The following is a 20,171-nucleotide window of genomic DNA, read 5'->3' as shown; positions in this document are numbered from 1 at the left end:
GATGCATGCGCCAACATCTCAGTGTTAGTAGCAAAAACAATGAGCCTTTCTGCAAGGAACAATATATTCTAAAAGGAAATGGAGATCTTTTTTAAAGGTTAAAAACTCATTCAATTTTATGTCTTATAGGGCTTATCCTGAATTCAACATTGTATTACTGTATTACTTCAATTGTGAACCTAGAAACTTACGGCCACTTGTGAAAGCGATGTACTCTTGCTCTGAAGTGTGTTACTGAATGAATATGTTAAAGCTATAATGAAATGCTTCTTCTAATCATGTAGTTATTAAAAAATAAAAAAAAAAAACTTGGGTCTGTCACAGTCTTAGGCCATTCAGTCCAGAGTACACAGCCCTTCCTGTAACAGTGGTTCTGAAGATGTGCTGTGGTACAGCCTAGGACAAAACTGCTACTAGTAAAGACCCTATAGAAAGAGGAGTGTGTGTGTGTGTGTGTGTGTGTGTGTGTGTGTGTGTCGGTCAGAGGACAACCTCAGGTCTTGTTTCTCAGGCACTGTCCACCTGGCCTGTAGCCTGCCAAGTAGGTGAGGTTGGCTGCCTCCCCAGCAATGGATTACAAGGGCATGCCACCATGCCTGGCTTTACCAGACAGATTGAATTGTTTAACAAATCTATTTGACTTAACCCTTTAGGAATATATAATATATATAATATATATATATATATATCATTTTAAAGTTTTCTATAAAAAGTAGATTATACATTTTAATGGTATGAGCCATGCTTTATTATTATGAAAACTTAATATGCTTCCAAATGAAATGAGACACTAACGAATTAAGACCAAAAGGCACTTATGTTGTTACTAACACAAAGACTATAAAGAGAAATCCTTTTTTCTTTGAATTTTGATACTCTAAAGGAACAAACAAAAATTGTTCTAATTAATTCATATCAATTAAAGGCAAGATCATTAGGACTGGCTTGTGTTATTTTTTATAATGACTAACAACCTTAGTAGCTAAAGATATCTTAGTGAAAAGTTAGCTGACTTAAGCTGTACATTCAGGAGACCTATTTTCCAAACTCAGTTTCAGGGATTTCCTGAGACAGCTCTCATCTCCTATGACCATCTTTTGAGGGATATTGGGAACTGATGTGATGCTGTAGAGAACAGAGCCTCACATAGCCTTTTCTCTTCCTAGGAGCAATAAACAAATATCCTCCCATCAACTTCAAAGCAAAGTGCAACAGACTCAGCCCTGCAGATCCAAAGCTGTCCCCACGCCAGTTTCAAAGGTACTGTGTGCTTGGTGTGCTTTTCTACATGAATACACACTCCCTGCTTAGTCTCTGTTTTATCCTCCTCTTCTGCTTCTCTTCCCTCCTCTATTTTATTTAAATCAAAAGCTCTTGCTGCATACTAAAAAGTAATTTAAGGAACAAGAGATATTTTTTAAATGACCAAGCTGATTTGGAAATAACCAAATAGAGGTGGTTTTGTTTGTTTTTCCTTTTAAATAGAAAGTCTAATTTTTGAAATAAAACACCCGGTGGGACACCCCAGTGGCCATTAGCATGCCCAATGGCCAGATCTTCGTTTCTAAATAGCATTCTGCATTCAAAGGAACTGGGGTTTCTTGGTTCCTTAGACATACCTGGGCTGCGGCAAGGAAAGTCCCAGGCCAGCCTGTGATAACTGTTATTCCAGGAAGCAAGAAAATACTCAGAAATCAACAGTATTCTGTCAAAAGGACAAAAACAAGTTCTTAAAATGAGTCCCAGGATGTCAAAGGTTAGATCACAGGTCAAATGTCATGGAAAATAGAGAGATATGGGTCAGAGAAACTAAAGAAAAAGAACAGAATGCTATTCTGTGAGCTCTGATTGGATCTCAGATCAGAAAAAAAAAATGAGCTGTTATAAATGAGGCTTGGGGATTTGAGTGTGGGCAATATATTGGATGCAGTTATTCAACTGTGTGAGTTTCCTCGTGTGCATATAAGGAAATGTCTTTGTTTTAAGAGTAGTGTGCTAATGCATTTAAGAGTAATGGGTATGGTGGTTACAGTCTACCTTCATATGGTTTTTCTTTTTTACTTTTTGCCTATGTATGTTTGCGGTGTGCATGCATGCATGTGTATGGGCACACAGTGCATGTATACGTGTGTGCATGTGTGGAGAGCTGAGGACAATATCAAGTGTCTTCCTTGACTGATCTCCATTAATATATTGAGGCAGATTCTCTCACTGAACTAGGAACTGGCTGTTTCAGCTAGTCTGGCTAACAGGCTTGCTCCAGGAATTCCCTGGCTTTGCCTCCCACAGGCTGGAATTACAGGTGGGCTGCTGTAGTACCCACCCAGCATTCACAAGGGTTCCAGGGATCTCCTCTGGTATTCATGCTTGCATAGCAACAGACTTTACCTGCTGAATCACCTCCCCAGCACTCCATAGGGAAATTAGGATGGTGAGTGTGCACATATAGGTATTACGTATATAGACGCAGGCAAATACAGAGTGGCAGTGGGGGAAGAGTCTGAGTGAAATGGGCAGGCTTTTTATGTTTTTGTAAACTTTACGATTTTTCAAATAAAACTCAGTGAAGGACTGAATGCAGTAATAGATCTAGTTGAAGAGAAATGTAATGAATTGGGAAAAGCTGAAGAATTCACTCAGAAGCCGGAAATGACTGCCACAAGAAGTCTAGAGACACATGAGTGGGAAAGTCTAACATCAAACAGGGATTCTAAGAGAAAACAGGAACACCTGAGACAGGGTCCAAGGTAGACAGGAATGGTTATTTCCTAAAACCCATGAAAGAAAGAGTTCACAGATGAAGAGAAGACAAAATAGAACAGGCAGAATAAACACCAAGAAAGCAGCATTTGGAGAGGCAGAACAAACACCGAGATAAAGAAAACTTAGAATCAGCTGAAAGAAAGACCATGTATGTCATCTGCAAAGAAACCGCCATGGGGCTGGCTGCTGAGTAGAGACCATGGGACCGCTGGGCATTTCCAAGGCAATGCAAGAAAATATGCATCAACTTAGAACAATTATCTTTCAAAAAGTATACTACAAAAGAATTCAGATTTTAAAAATAATTTACCAAAAGATCTTTAGTAAAGGAACTTGTATATACTTCAAGGAAAAGAAATACGGACACAGAAAGAATAGGATACAAAAAGTAAGTGAATGATAAAATCTATCAGTATTTAGGTAAATCTACGCAAATGTGTTTTAATGTTTTACTTGTTTATTTGGGGGGTTCTGGAGCTGTAACCCAGGGCCTCATGCATGCTAGAAAATTCTCTACCACTTGCCCCCCAAATTTTTAAATAGTGGCAACATTTAATTTGTGGAGGTACAAGATAGCTATACTTGGTAACAAAGATGTGACAATCAAGTATTTGCTACCTAGTAGTTCTAACAGAATAAACAATTGCACTAAGACCACAACTACTAATACGTATTTTTATTTACTAATTATTTAAATATAAGAATAGATATCAAATAATAGTACAGTCACTTTGGAAATCAGTCTGGAGTTTTCCCAAAAAAACTAGAAATAGGCCAGTCGTGGTGGCACATGCCTTTAACCCCAGTATTTGGGAGGCAAAGGCACAGATCTCTGTGAGATTGAGGCCAGCCTGGTCTACATAGTGAGTTCCAGGCCAGCTGCAGCTACAGGGAGACCCCATCTCAGAAAACAAACAAAAACCAGAAATGCAGTAAAAATTCTGAGGGCGCACAAAACAAAAAATAGCTACTAAAAATATAGCAAGGGAGAAATGGGATAAAAATAAATAGCAATACAATAAGTGTTCTTTTAAAATAAAAAGCCAAGAAAGGAAAGAAAGTTTAAAGGCAAGAAGTGATAAGTAGAGGCCATCAAGTAAGAAAGCAGAGTCTCCACTTAACTATACACCCACAATAAAAATACAAAGACTAAATATGCTGGTTACAATAAGAGAGTGATTTAAAACAAAGTGATATGCAGCTTCATCTGTTCTCAAAAGACACAGCCACAACATAGGAAATGGGAAAGTTGAAAGAAAAATAATGAAAAAAACATACCAAGCAAATATTTTTGAAAGAAAACTAGAATAGCTGTATTGAAATAAAATAAAATGTGCTTTCAAATAAAACCATTTTGTAGGGATATCTCCACATGATGAAAAAATTTTCACAAGGAAGATAAAACAATCCTAAATTTCTATGCGGGTTATAAAATAACCTTAAAATCCATAAAGCAGAAATTGGAAAACTACAGAAAAAAATTGCCTTTGAACTATCTTCAACACTAGAGATTTCAGTATACCAGTTTGATAGGTCAGTCAGACAAAAACTAGTAAATGCAATATTTCAATACAAATAACTTGCTTTAATAAACACATATAGTACCCTGCCAAAAAATTGGGTGTTCATCTGAAGAACTAGGAAGGAGGGAGGTTAAAAACTATCAAGTGGAAGTGGAGCATTTATGGGGGTTCCTACATGTTTGAGCATATGGAATAAATGCCAATGAATCTTTAGGACCTAGTATTCTATAATCCACCCCATCTAAACACAGCCCAATTAAATTAGAAGTTTATAACAAGATTTTTAGAGACTATGTTTAATATTAAAATCATATTTCCAGATATGAGACCAGAAAAAAAATCAATGGAAATTTTTTAAAATACTTAAATGATAAAATAATCATAATGCTATGTGTCAGCTGGGCATTGGTGGTACATGACAGCAATCCTTGACCTTAAAGGAGGCAGGAGGATGGCAAATTCCAGGAATGTCTGAGTTACATAGTGTGACTGTCTCAAAAGAAAGAAAGAAAGAAAGAAAGAAAGAAATAAAGAAAGAAAGAAAGAAAAAGAAAGAAAGAAGGAAGGAAAAAAGTTGTTTGTAAAATTTGAATACAGCAGAAATCATGATTTAGTAACGTTTGTAGTCTTCACTGCTCTGTCAGGGGAGAATCATATGTGCTTGTAACTTAGGAAGAAATGAAAACAGACACATTTCTATGGTAAATCATTCTGAAGGACACACGCAGACGCATTCACGCACGCACACACGGAGCCACTGACTATAACAAAGCACCAGCTCCTGAGCTCACTTCACCTTCGGCAGTGTGCCTCTCCTACAGTGTGTACACTTCTGTGTGGTAGACAGGGCCGAGCGGGCAGTCCCAGTCTAGCTGCCCAAGCACCCCTGCCTGGAGCCTCTTGCTCGCCCTAACACTGAGCGGTCCAGGGGAACTGTCCAGCAGCAAACGCTTCCTGAAGTTGGGCCTGAAACAGCGGGTGAAGCCTCCAAGAAGAGCAGGGCTCCCCCTGCTGCAGGTGCCTGGCAACGGTGAAGAGGGAATTGGGACTCTGGGGGTGTGACTGGTGAGGCCGGCACCTGGTGTGGAGGATGTTGTAAGGCAGGTGTGACAGACAGACAGCTTCAGGGAACTCTGGATTTCCATTCACGCCACAGCCATGGTTACTGCTGAATTTGGACTTTCAGTGTGAGGTACAAAAGGCAAATAAAGCACTTACTGGGGGCTTGGAGCCCCCCATTCACTTACCATTTACCTACTGCTGCCTCTTTAGGACCCATTTCAGTGACTTGGCACCATCTGGTTCTGCACCCCACCCCACACCTCATGGGAAGCTTGGGGTCAGGCAGTGTTGGACCCGTCTACCCAGGCTAGTGCCATCCATATATTTGTCTTTTGCCCATCTCCACCTAAGTACTCAGTGTTTCCCAGCAATGAAGTGATGATATCTGGGGGGACTGCCCTCTTTTAGGGGTTAGGATAGCTATCTGAGGAAAGGGGCTCATCTGGGCATCTGTCGTGGAGCAGGGTCCCCATGCCAGAGGAGCTCAACATTCAGAGACAAACTAAAAGCCTTCATGGGCACAGAGAGAGGGAGTGAAAGCCCACTGAAGAAAAGCTCTTATTCTGCTTTTTGGCCCAGGGGCTTCAATTTCCATTTTTCACTGGGCTTCACATACATGAGTCACATCAGACTGCAGAGGCTGATGCCATCACCAACCTGCACATCAAGAGGCATTTCTGGAATCCATTCCCATCACACTTTTCTGTTTGAAGAGCAACATGAGTGGGAAGAGAAGATCCATAGGGCTTTGGGATGGGGAATTTCTCCTTCACAGCACCCTAGTTACATAGAGCTTCAGCTCCTTCTGTGACTCTGAAATGGTCAAATGGCTGGGGCATCCAGGAATTGAGACATGAAGTCCATACCTCTATGTGAACTCCCTGATGGTATAATAATCGGGGGCTCCCCAGGCCTTCTCTAAGTAACCAAAGACTGTAATAAAAGGTAACAGTCACACAGCTGCTTCTGAAACTCCCTGCCTGGGCCTTTCAAGAGAAGCAAGGCAGAAGGGAACACAGGATTGTGGGGGAGGGAATGCCTGCTAGGTAGAAGGTCTGGGCAGATAGATGACCTGCCATCCTAAGAATGACCTGCATAGGAATGACATCATTCTGCTGCAGGGCTTTGAGGAAAACACGCAGAAGCTGGTTCTTAGCAAATGGAAAAGAAAGGAGCTGAGTCTCAGCAGAAGCAACCAAGGACACAGATGACCAGAGGATGAGACTGCACCTTTGTGTAAGCACTTAGATCTGCTCAGAGATAATGAAAGACAGAAAGCCGCTGCATACCTGCTGCAGCCAGTCAGGAAGGCACTTGTGCCAGACTCTAAGCAGACAGGCAGAGCCAGAAGGGATGAACTGTAAAAATGGGCAGTCACCACTGTCATCTGAATGCCACATCTGCTGCAGCTCTGCTTTCCAAAGTACATTTCCTGGACACACAAAACATATATTAGCATTAAAAAGAATTCTGGAAAAAGAAGCAACCCTCTCTGCATTTTCTACTGCAATGCCTCCAGTCAGTTCATGTAACATGGCTGCCTCCTGATTATCTGCAAAGATGCAAGAAATCTGTGACCAGAGAGAACTGGAATGTAGTTATTCCCCCCACACACCCCATTTTATTTAGAATGTGCCCCATCTTTTGTTCTAAAAGCCTTATTGGAATTTGGCACAAGTTAGAAAATGAATTTTTCCCCCTTGTTTCTCTGTCTTGAAAGCTGGCTGTTAGAATTAACTAATCAGTGAAGGATTACTGACACAATATAGAGAAGAAAGAAATGAGTGTGGGTAATCAAGCAATTCTTATTAAATGCTTACCCAATTCAAATGCCTGCCTATAACACAGTGAGAACATGGAAATTCAGAGACATAGCATGGGCTGGGGAGATAGCTCAGTAGGTAAAGCACTTGCTTTGCAAGCATTCAGGCCCTGAGTTTGGATTCCCAGAACCCATATAAAAAGTCAGTATGGCAGGGCCTAGAATCTCACTGGCTAGCTAGCCTGGCCTATGTGGCAGAGTCGAGGCCAATGAGAGACTGTCTCAGAGGGTGGAAGGTGCCTGAGGACCCACAGCTAGGTTGTCCTCTGACCTCCATATGTACATCCCCAGGGCTCATACACACACACACACACACACACACACACACAAACCTTTAGAAAACCCAAAGATAAGGTGTTTAACACGTTTGATGCTTTTGAGGAAAAAAAGATCCAAGGGCTTAGAAGTAGTTGTCAATTTAACGATTTTTTTTTTTTTTTCTTAACAAGGATAACTAAACATGACTTTAAAAAAAGAAGGAAAGGAAGGGGCAAAAGAGAGGGGGAACTGAACACAACAGGAGCAGTGCACCTTAGACTCAGAAAAATCCCCTTCCCCATGGTCAGTAAAGTCATATTCTGTGCACATAGACAACTCATGACTCTGTAGAATTGAATTCATAATATTCAGTGTGGAAATCAACACAGGGAAGAGCCAAAATGGGGCTAGATGTAAGGAGATCGTATTGACACTAACACTTAGCCATGGCTGCTATTCATAACCAGAAGCTTGGTCAACTTTGACATCCCAGAGAGCACAGGTAGAAGGAACCGAGACACATAGTGCGCTGAGTTTCAGGAGCCCAGGCAGTGTTTGTAATGTGAGTGGCAGGGTGGTCTTTGTTTTTCTTCCTTCCGCTTCACCCTTCATAGATGCAAAACAAGTGTGTGCGGTGAGGGAAGGGGATGTGTGTGCATGAGAGAAATCATTCTGCATTTGTCTACACTTTCCCATTGCACTCATTTTCTAAATAGTGATGTTTGTCAGTGGGGTTTATTTTATAGCCAGTAAAGTAGAAGTCTAAAGAAATGGACCACGATGAATAATCCCACTATTCTCCTGATCTTGACATTTTGAAGTTTTCTGGAATCCTCCCTTGACCACAGTTCAGCTAATTGCTGAAGTCTGTGACGAATTCATTCTGCAATCGCTTATGAAGTGTCTGCTACAGGCCATGGGTTTCATATCTTCTTTGCTGTCCAGCCACCCTAACTACCTGCCTTCCAGTGGTTCTGGACCCATATCCAGATGCTTCCACAGTGCGGCATGTACCATTTCACTTCCTGGTCCAAGTATTTTTAACTTTTTACGTTCTGAGCAAAAACCTAGTTCAGTAAGTGTAACATTGAACTCAGTCTCTGAAAAGTTGGCACACAGCCCCAGGTCTGCCTCTAACCTGATTGCTTCTTTGCACCTTGTTTCCCACAACCGTACTTCATCTGTCCCCAACAGAACACATGGTAGCTAGGCTCAAGGATATCTATCAGTTGTTCCAGCTCAACTTGGGTTACTCGGAACTCCAAGGCTTTTTATGCACCTGTCAGACGGCCCTATTTCTGTGTTCCACACTGGACCCAATGGAGTACCTTTCACAGAGCAGGTAATTAACCCTTGAATAGTTGGACAGGTGCAAGGTAGCATCCAACCATCCTTTCATTAGACAAATACTTGGATTACTATGTGTTAGACAGTGTCTCGTGAAACTTACCTTGGGTAGGTAGAAGCATGGAGTTGTTTATAAGTAGGTAAAAGTTCAGACTGTTAAGTGTTAAGAAAATAAAAGCATGTCGGACTGAGTGGCAGGGTGAGTGGAACACGAAAATTGACAAATGAGGTAGTGTATAATAATGCACCATTTGGGCACGAATCTGAATAATTAGGAAGGCCACCCACATGATCTGAGTGCACCACATTCCATAAAGAACGATTGCTGTCAGAATGATTCTGCTGTGCTCTTTTAACAAGATGTCTCATTTACCAGCTTCTGATATATGGACCAATGTAAACCCCCAGCTTATTAACTGTTAAAAATTCACCCTGGGGAGAGGATGTGATAAGGAAATGGGTATGACGATCTAGGAGAAAGGATTAATGTGGAGTCTACTGAATTGGAGTGGCATTTGCCTTAAATGATACTCTCTTCTTTTGTTGTATAGCTTTGTTCCTGGACCACAGAAAGCGGCCCTCAAAGATGCATTAGAGGCGGCGAAATTCTTTCAAGATAAAAAATATCTTTCAAATGTAGCAAGAGGTGGCAGAGATGCTATTCGAAATTTTTCCAGAAACACATTCTACACCTTTAAAAATGGAAAAGGAGAGATAGAGGTGACTTCCAAACATAACAAAAGAAGTGCTCAGAGTTTAGCCGTAGAAAGAAACAAGGTCAGAAATAACCAAATTCACTCCAGAACTCTGAGCAGCTTTGACTCAGATATTGACCCGCCTCCAGACAGCCACTCTGGAGGGAGGAACAAACTGCCAGCTGTAGATTAACAGGTAACGTGACCCCAGAACTCATGGTACTAAGATACATCTCGTCCATTTATCTGTCAATTCCAGTACTCTGAGACTGATGTGTTTGAGAACTGTACCATTAGAAGATGGAAGCATCAAAGAAGTGTTTTGGTTTATTGGAGACATAAATTTGAAGTTGGTTTCATATAGTGTGTGCATGTGTGTCAGAAACAGACCGATGCAAATTCTTTTGATTGCAGCTCTCTGTTGTTCTGTATACAAGCCTTCTTTTTAGTGTGTTTAATACTTATCTATTTAATCAAAGGTCATTCATGTTGTGGAGCACACAAACATTTGCCCTAGAAACTGATGCTCTTTGTATTCCATGTTTTTGGAAATCTGACCTTTGTGACTTCTGTTTCCACACAGTACTGTCTGTATAGACAGGCTCATCCTGAGCTGGGCTGGTGTTGGAAGGCTGCCTCTTGCCCAGGCTGGTAAGAAAAAGAGTAACTCTCCAGCTGGAATCCTAAAGTCAGCTAGAAACCCATCAGCTCTCCAGGAACATAAACCACTGCTTCGGGCTGGTGCCCTCTTCATCACAGCACTTCCCGCCAAACCATTTCAATGGATTTCTAGTCTTTTTTCCTTGTTAAGATCACTTACTAATTTTTACCAACCCATATATTCCTCAGCCAAAAAGTGCAAAGATACAACTTGTCGTGGGTTAGGCTCTGAGTTCCTTCTCCCCGGCAGGTAGCTACTGAGCTACAGTAAGCAGTACCAAACAGGACTGACAGAGCTGGGAATGAATACTGGGAATGGTCAGAAAATCCCTTTTAGTCTATGTCTAAATCCATCTGGGTTGAGCGTAAGTCTTCAAAGAGCCTAGCCTCTAACAGCATTCCCTGCCGGCGTTGACTCCAAGTCTCCACCCATTTCATCACTCTTAGGATGGGGATATCAACTAAACGTCAAACTAGCACTGTTTATTTAGAGGCACTATTCAGCTCTTACCTCAGTCTACAGCTGGCTCCCTGGTTGGCAGCGTGGCTCTGCCTGCCGGAGCACGGCTGTCTGCAGGAAGGTCAGCAAGCCCTATGTGGGTGTGTGAGGCAGGAGGTTGCTGACACCAACGACCAGTAGAGCATGTCCGGGTTTCCTTCCTCTCATGGAGTCTGGAAGGAAGAGCCATGTGCAATACCTTCTAAAATCGCTCCTGCCATCCTTCCTCAGGCAACTCCTCGGAGGCTGCTCTCAGTATCTTCAGAGGAGCAAGTCGTCCAAGGAGTGTCAGTTCATACTCAGGTAGCAGAAGAACAGAGTGCATTAGGCTTCTTCATCTATCCTAAATGGTGCTTAGAGGCTCAGCAGAGTTTCATGTTTCATATACAGGAAAGTGCTGAGCAACACTTAAAGAGATATTTTAATAACAGGGATGTGTCTAATTAATGTTAGATTGAGCACAGGCACCTTTTGTTTACTGTTGGAAATACTTTGAAAATGTATTTGTTTTTTCTGTGTCGGAAAGTAAAGTACACCCCCCACCCCCAAAAAACCAAACTGTTCCCTTGGTGATTAAAATTATTTTAGCATCTTGGGTCATATTTTTAATCATTAACACGTTAAGGGTCTGAATAGTGTTGCAAATAGTTCACGTTTTAAAAACAAATTTCTCAGGCCATGCATGATGGGGACACACCTTTAGTCCCAGCACTTGGGAAGCAGAGGCAGGAGAATCTCTGTGAGATGTAGGCCAGTCTGGGCTACATAATGAACTCCAGGTTAGCTAGGGCTACAGGAACACCCTGTCTCAAAAAATCAACCCCGATCCCCCAAAATCCACCAAATTTCTCACACTAGAGAAATGGCTCAGTGGTTAAGAGCATTTATTGCTCTTCCAGGGGATTAGAGTTTAGTTCCCAGCACCCATATCTGGTGGAACCACCTGTAACTCCAAAGGAGCCAATGCCTCAATGCCCTCTTCTGGCCTCTGCAGGCACCCACACATACATGTTCATATATACACACAGACACATAATAGTAAAATCTTAAAAACAACAACAACCCATATTCCTAACAGTATCTTTAATGACTTCTTTCTACAAAAAGTGGAAAGCAGAAAAAATTAAGATGAATCTAAATTTAATATGGCTGTATTTAAGTCAACACACACACAAGGAGCAGTGGTGCTGCTTGGCTTCGACTGTAATGGATCTGTCACTGAGCTATGAATCAAATCTGTTAAAGGGGGAAGGGGGAGTAGAGGTAAAAAAGAAATGTAACCTAACATGCTATCAGACTGCAATGGTACCAAGGCTTTGAAATAGCCTTTTTACAAAGTGGGCCATTTGTGGGATGGCGTGGGGAACGGACAGTAAGAAGGAAATGGAGAAAAGGCCCATCTTTCACTTTGTTTTCTCCTCGGAGCTTTCAGGTGCACAGCTTAGCTAATGGCTCCAGGCCCAAAGCCAGTCTCCATGCAATACTTTATGTACCAAACAAACCAAACACACTCTCTTCAACCTATGCAACCTGAGGACTTAGCAGCCAGAAACCTGATCATAACAGTCTTTTCAGTTTAAAGGGAAATGGGCACCACAAGCCAGCGCTTGCCATGCCAAACTTCCAAAGTCTACAAAGCCACTAGGCTATGATGTGGTCTAGTTAGGACCTGTTACTACCAGCCTTGACCTTTCTGAATGACTGGCATTTCTTAAGAATTCTGTTGTTTAACCCATCCAAAAACTAAGTGTGTTGAAGTACAGAGCTGAACACAGGTACGTACACAAATGAAGTGTATTTAGTGCATTTAACAAGTGGTATGCTCCTCAGACTCAGGTTATCTACTCAGCTATTTGGGGTTACACTCAGGTAACTAATTCCAAACTGGAATATTCCAAACAGCATAAACCCTCTATAAAGATGACAATAAAATGGAGGGAAAGAATGAAGTCTGCATACAAACAGTTTGTTAGCTTGAAAGTTTTATATCAACAGGAAAGGCCAATTTGGGCAATTTAAAAATACTAAGTTTTGACATGGTTTTAGCTTGATCCTTTTTTGCCTTTTTATGCATTTCATAAATAATCTACATTGGACAAATGCAAGCTGACGGGTCAAGTTACAGAAGTTATGGTAGAACCTATAAAAATGATGATGGCCAGGAAAAGCCATGTTGTTCTAGAGCTGACACACAGGAAATCAGCGCTACAGTGTTAAACAGTTAACAAGGCTGATTGGAAAACAGGAACAAAGACATGCTGAGGGGCAGCAGAGAGGCTGAGGGCTGAGCCCGGCCCAGTTCTGGCACTGCTTCCTAGTGACAGTCTACTTCTTCACTTCAGAACAAATGCCATGAGAGTTTGTCCCCTTGCTTCTGTTACTTAAAATACTACCCAAAACAGACCAAAACTCATGGGATGCTTGAATATAGTTTACTTACAGGTTTGAATAGCATTTATAATAGCAAAATTGTTTATATAATAGCTTACAAGCATCTTTTTCAATACAAAATAAACTGGACATCATATTCCTCTTTCTCTTTACATTTCTCACCCCAACATACATGAGAGCTCCCCGATAGCGTTGGCTAGCTGACTCTTCAGAGATTCAGGAAGAGACTAATCATATCAACTTCCCTAACCACGGTGGGCGGGGTTTGTTTAGTCATGAAACAGCAACATAGACATTATTTTAAAAACTAAGCAAATAAATCTGTCTTCATGTTTGTTCTCTAGAAACACCTTTTCTCCTTTATTATGGTACACATATAACTACAATAATCTGTACAAGTCAGAAGGTTTATTTCCACACCTTCACAATCCCATCTCTAGAGGCTGTCACGATGAAGCCCTGGGTTGTCTGGAAGGTGGCGATATCCGTGATGATGTCATGATGTCCCACAGGCAGAGACTCCGGGCCCCGCCTCGGGGTGTCATCACTGGGCCCCACCTTCTGCTTGTTTTGAATTTCCTGTGTAATGGGTAGTTTTAAAAGGCTGGGAATTAAATGTATAGCCCATTCCACCTGTTGTCAGTCTTCTTGTCTAGAAAGTTAACACCCATGTAAAACTGTCGTGCAGAAACCCTGAGCAGAGCACAGTGACATTCTAGGTTTCCAGCCATCAGACTGCACGAGTGGCCACTAACAGATAGGTCAGTATTCTCTGGGTACATCAACATAAAGGGAAAAATCAAACAATACAATTGAGTAAGTGAAATGCCCAGAATGGGAGACTAGATACCAGGTGTTCTGGCGTTTCTCAGCCTTTAGTCTTGGCCACAAAGGAAGCATGTATCATAGAGCAGTTGCTCTGGCCAGGTGCTGCAGGAACACAGTGCTTCTGAAAAATTCTGGATCCAAGTTTTCTCTTTACTAGCTGTGTGATCTTGGACAAATTACCTCACTGCTCCTAACTTTCTCATTTGTAAAAGGAAATAAATAAAAGCACTTCTTTATATTTCTCAGTCCTTAACTTTGTAAAATGCCTACTGTTCACTGAGCTACATTTACGTGTACTTTACTATACCTTGATAAAAATACAAAAGTGAGGGAGAGGGAATGGCATGCACCTGTGATCCCAGCACAGGCGATAAAGCAGGAACACTGAACTGAGCTACCTCACAAAGCTGTGTCATGATGCCAACTCTTCCACCCACCAAATCATAATAAAACAGAAAGTCCAGGCTGGAGAGATGGCTCAGTGGTTAAGAGCACTGGTTCCTCTTGCAGAGGATCAGGGTTCGATTCCCTGCACCCACATGGCAGCTAACAACCATGTGTAACTCTAGTTTCAGGGGATTTGATGCCTTCTTCTGGCCTCCACGACATGGGTGCACTTACATACATGCAGGGAATACATTCATACACATAAAATAAAATAATAAGTAAAATTTTAAAAAACCCAAAAAACAGAAAGAACAAGGAACACCAAACATTTTCTTAATTTTAAGGAAACCCTACAAGTCTTGGTCAAAACCATTTCTGTGCCTACAAAAGTTTAAAGAAACAAAAATAGAAAGTAGCATACCTGGACGACTTCAGTGCCTTCTATTATTTTCTTGTAGTAGGACACAGATGGAGAACCAGTGCTCCCCGCTACCACATAGGACCTTTCTGGGGAAACCAAGTCCCAAAACCTAGGAGAGAGGAAATAAATGGTGATAACCACTAAAAGGTAACAGGAAGGGTTAATAATTACTGGCTCACAGAAAATACACACTGCAATGATAACAGGAAAAAATTTTTCTAGAATCAACAGCATAGCATTAATGGCTGTCCTTACAAGGTTTGATGACTTTAAACATTACATTGTCATCAATGCCTAGAATAACATATTTTATAAACCAAAGTCACCTTCCCTGTTTTACATGTGAAGTATTTGTAAGACACTGTACCTTATCTTCATGTCTGAGCCAGCTGTTAACAGGATAGGATTTCCATCTGCAGGACTGCAGTAGACACCATGGACACTGTGAGGAGAAGGCTTCAAAGGAAAAAAAACTGAGTTTTATAAAAGACAAAGGCATAGCCCATAAATGATAAGACCACTTCTGGAGCAGAGTAACTGTTGGTAGCTTCATAGACAACTGGCAGCCTAAAGAGAGACTGTGAGACAAGTCATATCTTTTCCTTTGGGGAGACTTTAAAATACAGTTGCTTTGAAGAGCTGGGGATGTAGCTCAGGGTAGAGCACTGACATAGCACATGCAAGACCCTGAGTTCAACCTTCAGTAGTCCTGCCCATCCCCAGGAAAAAACAAACCTCAGGAGAGAAGAGGCCAGAGGACTGAAAGTTCAGAGTCAGCCTGGGCTACATATCAAGACCCATTCTCAAAAAAAAAAAAAAAGCATAAAAATAGTTATTTCAGGTTCCTTAAGATCGTCTTTGAGACTACCTTTACTGAGGCCCCAACTAAAGGAGTAAGGGGAAGCAAATCATTCCTATCTTTTGCTCTAATAAGGTGCTTTTGAAAATGTGACTAGTGAAAACATAAGTATATAGCATATCCCTAGCATTACCCCCACACAAAGTACAGGTGCTCCTCAGCTTACATTGGGGTTATATCCCAATAATAAATGCATCTGAAGTTTAAAATACATTTAATGCGCCTAATCTAGAAAATTAGTTGTTTACCCTGTGGATAGCTTTAGTTGTCAACGTGACACACCTGGGTAGAGGGAACCTCAGCTGGGGAAGCGCCTCTGTTATATGACCTGTGGACATATCTGTGAGGCATTTTCTTGATTGTTGAGCAGTTTAGGAGGGCTCAGGCCATGATGGGTGGTACCACCCCTGGGCATGTGGTCCTGAGTTGCATCAGAAAGCAGGCTAAGCATAGGCCAGAGGAGCAAGCCAGTTATAGCATCCTCCATGGTTCCTGCTTCAGCTCCTGCCTCCAGGCTCCTGTTCTGCCTTGAGTTCCTGCCCTGACTTCTCTCAGTGATGGATTATGATCTTTCCTCCCCAACTTGCTTTTAGTCGGTGCTTTATCACAGCAATAGAAAGTAATTAGGAGGCCTTATAATCTAACTGGGAGCTATGGCTCACTAGCATGGCCCAGCCTCACAAGAGAGTATCATATCATGTATCACCAGCCTGAACAAAGATCAAAATTCAAAGTACATTTTGTAGTGAATACATAGTACTGTCATCCTGCCAGGTAAAGACAAAAAAAAAAAAAATCCTAAGACCACTGGACATCAGGACCCTGTGTATATTTAAGAAGGCTATATCCTAGTAATTAATAACCTAAATGTCAATCCAGACTTGGCCTAATTAACTTAGATCTACAGGGGTTTCAAAGAGAAACTGCAAGCTTTATGGAGTTAAGAACCAAAGTGTTCAATGAAGTAGACACTAGCAAGCTAAAGGAATTCAGAAACGCTGGGCAGCAGCGGCCGTGATACTTGATGTCATTAAAAACCCAAATTTATTCCAGCTGTAGACAGCTGTCTAGGTTTCCTTGTACCTAGGCAAGTGTTAGAGTGCTGGGAGAACAGCTGCCAATAGCTGGTTGGCATTCTGGGCCTGGTTCATGCCAACTCTGTTGTTAACTATTTCAGGATGTCAGCATAGTTGCAAAAACAACAACAACAAAAACAAACAAACCCAAATTTAGACACAGCTCCAAAACCCAACAGAGAACATGCTTGCCAAAATACCTGAATGTGCTAGGATGATAATAATTCTGTCCTTTACAGTATAAGCAGTAGACAAACCTGTAACTCAGAAAGTGGTGGTGCGCTGCTGGCCCAGAGAGTCAGTCTTCTGTCACCAGTCTCCATGTCCCACATGGACACTTCATTGTTGCCCTGAACAGCTGAAAGAGACAATGGCCAGAATTGTCAGAAAAGGAGGAACCTGCCCAGCTTCCACCTTCTGGCAGCTAATGCCAGTCCAGCTTGCGTCTAGTTCATTTATTTTCCATCCTGCAAGAAATACTGATACTCATTCTCTTAAGAGATTTTATTTTTATTTTTATGTGTATGAGTGTTTTGGCTGCATGTAAGAGCACCCATGTGCATGTAATGCCTGTGGTGGTCAGAAAAGGGCATCAGATCCCCTGGAACTGATGTTAAGGACCAGTGAGAAGTCACTGGAATAAAACACTCTTAAGAGACATCAGAAGCAGAGAGTTAAGAAGACACTGCACTGAGAGGGGGTGAGAGGATGGAGGGACTAGGAAGACAGTGATGGACAAAAAGTGGTCAAATTCTGCACATATATGACAACAGAATTTATAGGATTGGTTGCTGGACTGGAGGTGGGATGAGAAAAAGAAGAGCCCAGGACAGCATCAGACATCTGTGTTGGCACTTGGTAAAAGAGCTTCCGTCTACTGAACAGCTGCCATAGGAAGAGCCTATGTCTTCGGCTAGGAGGTGGAGATGAAGGCACTCAGTGGGAAGGTAGGCAAGGGCTCAGTCTGGACGTGCCACATTTTGTAACAACAACTGAATATCTCAGGGAAGATTTTAAGTATACAGATCAAATACGTTTGTTATTTACAGCATGAGACTGGATGAGATCTCACACAGAGGTACAGAAGGAGAAGAGGGTAAGACCAAAGACTGAGCCCTGAGGCAGGCCACAACTTAAAAGTCAGGAAGACGACAAGGAGCTAGTAGACCAAGAAGAGAGAGAACTAGGAGAAATGACTTTGGAACCAGGTAAAAGAAGAGTATCTGAAAAAGGTGAGATGGCACAAACTAATGAAATGGCAAGTCAGACAGGAAGCTCGGTACCAGTTATCAGACCTGGCAACTTGGTGACTCTGACAGGAGCAGTGTGTGAATGAGAAGGACCACACAGAGGCTTCTCAGAAGCAAGAGGACCAGTGAGGAAACTTAAAAATAACAAGAGCAAACATGACGTGTGCCGGACTGTGTTCCATGTTCCACCTTAACTTCTCAAACTGTATAAGGTGTTTTCAGTCATATTTTATAGATTAGGAAATTTAATATAAAAAATATGCCCAAATAGCTTGCCCAAGCACTCATACCAACAAAAGGTGAGTGCCCAATGGAGGAAAGGAAGGGTCACTTGGGAGAGACGCAGACGCACATTAATAAGAAATGGCAACTGAGAAGAAATAGTCCAAGTTTCTTCCTTATGTTTCTAGGAAGATGGTGGCAGTTAACAAAAACAAGGGACACAGGAAAGTGAACAGAAATAAAACGAAATACGGCGGTAGAAGGCATGGAGAGTGGCAGTAAGGGTGGAAGGCATTAGTTCTGAACTTTAAATATGATGGTGGGGAACTTGAATTATCAAAACAGAATTTGGTTCATGTGTAAAATAAAGACTAAAAATGAGTGTTAGCAAAAAGACTTTACCCCCTTGACCCTCTCCCCAATATAGGAAAGTCAACCCTGCATCTTACCTGCGATTACCCAAGACTGATACAAGGGGTGCATTGAGAGGCGCCTGATTCGAGCTCTGGAAGGATGACAGTGACTGGAAATTGGCAACTGGAACCTCATGTCCCAACATGCCATGGTACCACTGCTTGTACCTGAAATTGAAAAGGCACAAGACATTGACATCTAATGAGAAAAGCACACCAGGATGCATTTACATCAACAGTGAACAGTGCCAGCTTTGGATGACCGTATTTTACAACTGCCTTAGCACTTAGAAAAAGGCTTTCTTGCCAGGCCTGGTATCACAGGCTTGTGATCCAGCTACTCTGGAAGCTCAGGCAGGAGAATCCCAAGTTTTCCTGCCTGAGCTACAGAGCAAACTCAAGACCAGTCTAGGCAACTGGGTGAAACCATGTCTCAAAATAAAAAATGCTGGGGTTGGGGGAACTTTGCTCTCATGAGGCTGACTCCACAGTTTCAAACAGCACCTGTAGTTGTTAAATAATAGACATAACGTCCTTATCATAATGTAATTACAGTACTATCTAATGAATGTAAATTCAAAATAAATAATTTATTAAGTATAGACATTACTACTAATTGCCAAAGGCACCCTCAAGAGCAATCTGGAGAAGATATAAACTGAATTTGGTAAATCAGAGTGTTCAGATTACCTTAAAGAACAGTTATCTTAACTGATAACAAATGATCACTCTAAAATCCAAAGTGGTGGCAGTTTTGCATCTCTCCTTAGATTACAATCATCTCCATGCCTCCTTTTCTCCAAAACATTTGGGACAGGTATGGTTGTCCAACCACAGCAGAAACAGTGACTTCTCATCCATCTTCCATGACAACTTAAACTCGACAAAAGGGCAGTGACCACCATCACAGGAGAGTAATATCTATTCCAACACTGAGCAATTGGTCCTAACAGACCACATTCTTGGACCGGTTTTTGATTCCAGAGGAGAGATCTGGGGGGCATGGGAGAATGGGGTGGGGCAGTGGGTTCCTCTTCATATCACCTTGCCTCACTCCAGGGCAATGATGGAAACAGTGACAGGTAGCATCATCTACTCTCCTCAAGGCTGATCAGGGTGCCTAAGACATCACTGTCAATTGCAAATTTGCTAGTTATGCACTATCTAATCTTCTGTATTAATCTCAATGTTACATCTTCCTAGACCTACATAAAAATTAATGTTAGCTGGGTGTGGTGGCGCACGCCTTTAGTCCCAGCACTTGGGAGGCAGAGGCAGGCGGATCTCTGTGAGTTCCTGGTCTACATAGGGAGTTCCAGGACAGCTGGGACTACAGGGAGACCCTGAAAAAAAAAAAAAAAAAAAAAAAAAAAAAAAAAAAGCAGGAATTAATTAATATGATGTTGCAAGGTAAGTTAAAAAAAAAACCTAGAACCCTAACTTTATAAATTTTCTGAATAAGATGTGTTAGCTCAACTAGCAGGTGCTTCCCAGAATACACAAAGCCATAGTTCCATCCCCAGCACCACATAAACCAGACATGGTGCTGCTGAGCACATGCGAGGCAGAACACCAAAGTTTAAGGTCATTTTCAGCTATTTTGAAATCAGCCTGAATACTAAGACCCTGTCTCAAAATAGCAATAACAATAATAATAATAATAATAATAATAATAATAATAATAAATCACTATTA

The 20,171-nt window shown here is 41.7% G+C and overlaps 2 protein-coding genes across 4 annotated transcripts in view; one reads left to right on the top strand and one right to left on the bottom strand.

Annotated features, from left to right (window-relative positions):
- Col6a6 (collagen type VI alpha 6 chain) overlaps nt 1-11,533 on the top strand; it is a 125,264-nt gene extending 113,731 nt beyond the window's left edge. Inside the window, 2 exon segments of the mRNA XM_008825116.3 lie at nt 1,167-1,260; nt 9,327-11,533. Coding sequence (XP_008823338.1) covers nt 1,167-1,260; nt 9,327-9,663 — 431 coding nt within the window. The 3' untranslated portion in view covers nt 9,664-11,533.
- A 226-nt stretch (nt 11,534-11,759) lies between these two features.
- The window catches only part of Pik3r4 (phosphoinositide-3-kinase regulatory subunit 4), a 68,990-nt gene continuing 60,578 nt past the window's right edge, over nt 11,760-20,171 (bottom strand). For 2 of the 3 annotated variants that reach the window (XM_008825112.3, XM_008825111.3), the window contains 5 exons: nt 18,513-18,644; nt 16,849-16,949; nt 15,024-15,112; nt 14,657-14,765; nt 13,213-13,599 (listed from right to left, as the gene is read on the bottom strand). In XM_008825112.3, the coding sequence (XP_008823334.1) occupies nt 13,429-13,599; nt 14,657-14,765; nt 15,024-15,112; nt 16,849-16,949; nt 18,513-18,644 (602 nt within the window). In that variant the 3' untranslated portion in view covers nt 13,213-13,428. Of the gene's footprint in view, nt 13,600-14,656; nt 14,766-15,023; nt 15,113-16,848; nt 16,950-18,512; nt 18,645-20,171 lie in introns of all 3 variants that reach the window. The other variant, XM_008825110.3, reaches the window with a different exon arrangement.

The sequence above is a fragment of the Nannospalax galili genome, unplaced genomic scaffold (genome assembly GCF_000622305.1).
Source record: "Nannospalax galili isolate Female #2095 unplaced genomic scaffold, S.galili_v1.0 scaffold369, whole genome shotgun sequence".
NCBI classification, from domain to species: Eukaryota; Metazoa; Chordata; class Mammalia; order Rodentia; family Spalacidae; genus Nannospalax; species Nannospalax galili.
This window is presented reverse-complemented; position numbering and strand designations above follow the sequence as displayed.